The sequence below is a fragment of the Sciurus carolinensis genome, chromosome 14, assembly GCF_902686445.1.
Source record: "Sciurus carolinensis chromosome 14, mSciCar1.2, whole genome shotgun sequence".
Classification (NCBI taxonomy): domain Eukaryota; kingdom Metazoa; phylum Chordata; class Mammalia; order Rodentia; family Sciuridae; genus Sciurus; species Sciurus carolinensis.
In genome coordinates, this window is record NC_062226.1 from 4,558,979 (window position 1) to 4,564,978 (window position 6,000).

Below are 6,000 nucleotides of genomic sequence, written 5' to 3' on the forward strand. Positions count from 1 at the left end.
GTGCTCAGCACCAAGGCATAAGCAGTGTAGCTCAGTGATCCGGCGACCTCCTCCTGACGGCTGCAGAACCCAGGCCAGCCTGTGGGGGGCGTGCTCCACCACCCCAGTGCAGCCCACCTCTTCAGATAACCGTTCTCTCCTGTCGACAAGGTTCAGGAGAGCGTTAAACGGTGAGAGCTGGCTCGCCTGCTGTGCGTTTGCGTCTGTGGGGTGTTTGGCTCTGCTCCCTTTTGTTCTGTTTGGGTGGCAAATCTCCTTGAGTTTGAGAATTGAGTTACCGGAGTCTCATCCTTATGGATGATGCCCGAAAGCTCTCTGCACTCTGAATTAAAGTGTGTGTCTGCCGCTTATTATGTTATTGGGTGGCACCCGGGCTGTCCCCACTTACCCCTCCAGTGTGTTAGGCCACGTCCTGACGGTGAGCAGTGACCTCTGAAATCAAATCAGAAGGCGCCGTGCCCTCCACGCGGAATTCTCCAGCCGTCAGCGATTCCGAGCCGCCCTCAGCTTGTGGCCACACCCACCGCATGGCCATAAGCCAGGAAGAAAGGGTCCGAGTTGCCAGGCTCCGCGGCATGGCTGGCACGGCCTCAGGGCCCTCCCTGCTGGGGAGTCACATCTCTGTGCTGAGAACTCACTCGTTGGGGGAGACGGGGACATCAGAGCCCACTCCCTTGAGACGGCCTTGTGGGGTTGGCAGCTTCTTTCTGGAATCAGCCAGCTTAAGGTCTCTGTCCTGGGAACATCGGGCCTGGCGAGAGGGGTCATTTGGGAAGCACCGGGCCGCTCTCATCTCTCCCTTCCCTCTCCTTTCAGACCTGGCTAAGAAGCTACATAAAGCTGTTCCAGGCCCCATGTCAGCGCTGTGGGAAGTTCCTGCAGGATGGCCTTCCCCCCACATGGAGGGACTTCCGAACCCTGGAAGCCTTCCATGACACCTGCCGGCAGTGACCCCACCCACCCAGGCAGCCCTGGGTGACGCTGGCCCAGACCCCTCGCTGTTCCCCCTGTCCAACTCTGGCTGTCGTGAAGGACCTTCTCGGAGCACCACTGAGGGAGGTCACCCAGCTCAGCCTTGGCACTCGCTGGTGACGCCAGTGAGTCCCCCCAGTGAGTCCCCCCAGTCTCCTGAAGGTGACTGGACCCAGCCCTGGCGCTCCTGTGCACTGTCACGTGGGGGACTCTGTTCTGTGCTTGGTAAGTTATTTTTTAAGCAATAAACCTTTTGTACCCAGGCAAGGCCTCGTCTCCTCCTTGCAGCGCCTCCCGCGGCTCGGTGACCAGGGACGGGTGTGTGGCACGGCCCTAAGGTGCCTCCCCTTCTACCGCAGGAGAGGCCAGCCTGGGTGACGCTCCCTTTCAGAGCCACCCAGAGCCACCCTGGCAGCTTGGGAAAGAAAGCCGGAGGAGTCTCTTCCCACTAAACCAGTCACACAGGCACCCAGGGAGGAGCCACGGGCTCGCTGGCCAGAGCACGGTGAGCAGGGCAGGTGGCAGCCCCGCTGTGCGCCCGTCCCAGCCCCGCCGAGCTCCTCCACTTGCAGTGGTGGTCTCTACACTGGCCACGCACTCGAGCAGGGGACACTTCCCGGTGCGGTCCCCGCGGGACGTGGGGTTCTCAGCACCCTGCGTGACGTCCAGACACACTGCCTTCTGACCAGCCCAAGGCCTGGCTCCTCCTGGGCCCTGCACTCTCCAGGTTCCCGCCCAGCCCCACAGGCTGGCAGGCAGAGTGGGGTCGTAGGACAGGGCCACTGCACACGTGGCCCCTGGGCAGCAGCGTTGCCATGGAGGGAGACACGCGTCCTCAGGCCTGCCCCAGACCTCCTGAGCAGAGGCTCCGGGCGGGCGGCAGCATGGGGACCAGCAGGCCCCCAGCGAGTCCCACACCAAGTGCCACTACTCCCCAAAGGGAAGAGGCCACCGCCCAGTGGATGCACCATCGTCTTAGCCAGATAACCCACTGCGCGGCCTCAGTGGTGACCCCATGTGGCGCATGACCACGGCACCGGTTCCTCTGAAATGTCTCCCCTGCCTTGCGTCCTGCCGTTCAGCCAGGGTCGGCCACCCTCCAGCTGCCAGTCGGGCCCCAGCAGTCCTCGGCTCGCGTGTCCTCCTCCTCCTGAGACCCTTGTTTATTGGTTTGCAAGAAAATCCCGAATGGGGCATCAGGTGCACCAGCGCCGTCTCCGCCGGGCATGTCCTCAGAGACCCCCAAGTGCACTCGCTGGCCCAACCAGCATGGACGCTGGCCGGGCCCCCAGGAGGGGCAACGGTACCACCAGCTCTGGCCACGGTGGAGCGTGGACGGGTGCCGAGCTCCTCATGACGGCCGCTTCGGAGGGGCTGGGGCCTGGAAGAAGCTGAGGTGGGTGGGCGCAGCCATGCCGACTCGCGCTGGGAGAGCCGCTGGTGTTTGCAGCAAGTCTGAGCCCGTCCCCCGGGCGCCGAGTGCTCTCGGCCTCCCTCCCGGAGGCCGTCCCCGTCTTCTGCACAGGTGAGGGGCCAGCAGCCTCGAGTCCAGAGCCTCAGGGGGCGGGTTCTGGTGGACAGGGCTGGCGGCCTTCACTCTGCCCTCTGTGCCCGCCTGCCGTCCACAGGAACTAGGAAATGTTCCTGTGGGAGTTTTACTTGGGCGGGAAGGTGCGACCGTTAAAGGGAAACCTCTCCCGAACAGCAGCACCAGGCACACAGGTTGTGGGCATCCTGGCCCAGCCTGTGCCAGCCTCCTCCCTCCAGGAGAACTGGGGTGAGCCACTCCCTCTCTGCCCGCCTCTGAGGCACAGGGTTGACCCCCAGGGCTGGGAGGGAGGAGAGACCTGTAGGTGGAGTCTGAGCGTTGGTCAAGATGGAAGCCAGGCAGTGGAGACTCGGGCAACACCTGCTCCGCTGTTTTGCTCTGTTTTGAACGTTCCCTGATTTAAAAGGGGGCTGGGGACACAGGGGTCGACCTTTTAACTTTTAAGGCCTCTCCGTCTGTCGTTCTCGTTGCTCAGGCCTGAGAAGGAGAGGCTCAGGGGAGTGTACTTGAAGTCCAGGGGAGGGCCTGTGCTCAGGGACGACACACCTGGCTGGGTATGGTGGCCGTGGAGACAGAGGGAAGGTTGGACCTGAAATCCGTGTGAAGACTCAGGGTTCAGGAGGGTGGGCGTGGGGAGGCCGGGAGTCTGCTGCCGTGACGATAGTCACTGGGCTCCTCTCCCTGAAAGGAGCGTGGCCATTGTGGGGGCTGTGGCGACAGGGCCAGCACATGACTTGGGCTGCCCAGGGGGACCCCTGGCCAGGCCCCCAGGGTACTTGATGTGACTTAATCATGACTCTGCAGCTCGGTGTCTGCTCTGTGACAGTGCTTTACACGTGTCACCTCATGTCGTCCCAGGTGGACGTGGGCCGTTTTCCTGTCCTATGAGGACCAAGTGGAGGGCCTGGCACCCCACATGGAGGCTGGGCATCCAGCACTGCACAGCCCAGCTCGTAACCCCGCATCCTCTCCACCAGAGTGACCAGCCCGCCATGCCCCAGCGGGAGCCCCCGCTCCGCCCATGCCTTCTGCTGTCCGAGGCACCGTGGTCACCCAGGCACCCGCCAGGAGCTGACAGGATGGAGCAAGCTGCCTGCGAAAGGTTGTCCAGACTCTGCTGAACTAAATTAGGATTTGGCCTTTTGGTATCGAGTGATGTTTTTACACTTCACACCAGGGACGTCACGAAACGATGATCTTTCCGTGTTGATGCGCACACTCACCACTCACCGTCGCATTTAGAGTGTCAGAGTGGGCCTGGCGCTAAATCCAGAGCCTTTTAAGGTCGTCCCAATCGAGAGAGGGACAGCTTTCAGCCACCAGTTTCTCTGAAGATCCAGAACCCCTGCCCACCCTCCAGGAGGCGTTGTCCACCCTGCCACCAGAGCTGGGGAGGACGGAAAGGGATGGTGGCCCTGGTGGTCTGGCCCCAGCCTGGCATCTCTGCTGGCACACCGGCTGTGGTGGCGCTGGCCGGCAGGAAGGCCACACAGTGCACCACGAACATGAGCCAGCGTGGAGCGACTGCTCAAGCCGCCCGGCCGGCAACCTGCCCGGACGCTGACCAGGCGTCACGCGCTGGAGCAGGTGGGCCCGGCCAGCCCTCCCAGCTCCCCAGGCGGAGGAGAGGAATCCGAGAATCTCGCTTCCCAGTCGCATTTTAAACCGGGAGTGGCTGTTCCCTATCATTAGTACCTGAAGAGCTCAGCCTTAAAGTTCACGGGCACATCCCAGGGAGGGCACCCTGTGGCAGCCTGGAGATGATTAGTTGCTCCAGAACAGCTCCCGCCTGTCTCTGCGCTAATTGAGTTTGAAATTCCAGCCAGAGCCTGGCTGTCCCCGGGGCAGCGTGCACTGGAGTGCGGAGCCCAGGGAGCAGGCAGGGCCTGCCGGCAGCAGGCTCCATCACGCCTGGCTCCTGCCAGTGACCTGTCCCTCAGGAAGGCAGAGGACAAGGCTCAGGGACTGACCTGGCACGGCAGACGGGGTGGAGGGGGAGGAGGAGGCCCTCCGGGCTGGGATGGCTTGTCGCCGAGGCATCGCTAACCGTCCTTGGCTCGCGTCTGTTATAGCCTTGCCTTCTTAATTACAAAAGGAATCCATATGTTCCTTTTGTAGAAAATTAAGTAACGTGAAAAAGCAAAGAAAATGATACCTACAGTCCCCGCTGGCTGGAGTGACCGCGGGAGCGCCGCGGTGTGTCTTCCCGGCCTCCGTGTGGTGGCCAGCAGCTTTGCAGAAGAGGAGGCCACAGTGTGCGCTCTTCCGAAACCTGCCTGTTGCCGCTGAGCAAAGGCTCAGTCACTGTAGCACAGGGGCCGCAGCCACGGTGGTTCGAAGACCACACTGTCCCCTTGGCTCAGGCCCTGCAGGGCAGGACGCAGCCCGCTAGAGCTCACCCAGGAGCACAAGGCCCGGCTTCCGTCCCCCACCCCACAGAAGAAAGGAGCTCCCACCAGGGTGGACCGTTTGCTCCCTGTGGTCGCCCGGGGTCCTGTGCTGTCCCTCTCAGGACGGGGTCTGCATGGTGATGGCTGAGTTGTGACACCACTTTAGCTTATTAGCTGCTGTGACTTAAAGACCCAGGAGGAAGAGTGTTGGAGGGGAGTAAGTGTATTCAGTGCTCAGGGTTCCAGAGGGCTCCATCCATAGGGGGCTGGCTCCACCGCCCTGGGCCTGAGGCAGAAGGTCGTGGGGAGGGGTGTGGCGGGGACAGCAGTCAGGACGTGACAACCAGGAAGCAGAGAGTGCTGCTCACCAGGGACACAGTATGAACCCCAAAGCACGCCCCAGTGACCCCTCCTCCAGCCACACCCTACCTGCCTACAGTTACCCAGTTAATCCATACCAACGGATTAATCCACTGATGAGGCGCTCGTAACCCCATCCTTGCCCTCTAAAGCTTCTTGCATTGTCTCCCACATGAGTCTCTGGGGGACACCTCGTATCTAAACCGTAAGTGACACTTTCCCAATTTGCAAAAAGGGAAAAGCACGCAGGGATTATATGCCAGAATTCTAAGTCCCAGACCCTGCCCTGCATTTTGTTAGCAAAAACTCAGTGCCTAGCAGCAAGTGCTGCTAGGAAACGCCTGCAGGCTGAGATCGGCTGCTGCCGGCAGCGCCATTTCCTGGAGAATCATCCAAGTTGTTTCTCATGTCAGTAGTCTGTTCCTTTTTGTTGCCAAGTAATATTCCATGGTGTGTATGTACCACACTGTTTAACCACTTAACCCTCTGGAGGATATCTGGGTAGTTCTAAACTGCAGCCATTCCAAAGAAGCTGCTATGAGCATCGTGGACACGTTTCTGCATGAAAATAAGCCTTCCTTTCTGTGGGTGTGTGCCCATGCATGCAATTGCTAGGTCATGTGATAAGCTCGTTTTTAGTTTCAAGAGGAACTGCCAGGGACTGGGGCAGGCTCAGTGGTAGAGTGCTCCTCTACCATGCCAAGGCCCTGAGTTCCATCAGCACAGAAA

General features: G+C 60.8%; 1 protein-coding gene across 1 annotated transcript in view; it reads left to right on the forward strand.

Annotated features, from left to right (window-relative positions):
* Med27 (mediator complex subunit 27) overlaps window positions 1–1,235 on the forward strand; it is a 185,213-nt gene extending 183,978 nt beyond the window's left edge. The window contains exon 8 of the mRNA XM_047524705.1: window positions 817–1,235. Coding sequence (XP_047380661.1) covers window positions 817–951 — 135 coding nt within the window. The 3' untranslated portion in view covers window positions 952–1,235. The remainder of the gene's footprint in view (window positions 1–816) is intronic.
* The last annotated feature ends 4,765 nt before the right edge of the window (window positions 1,236–6,000 follow it).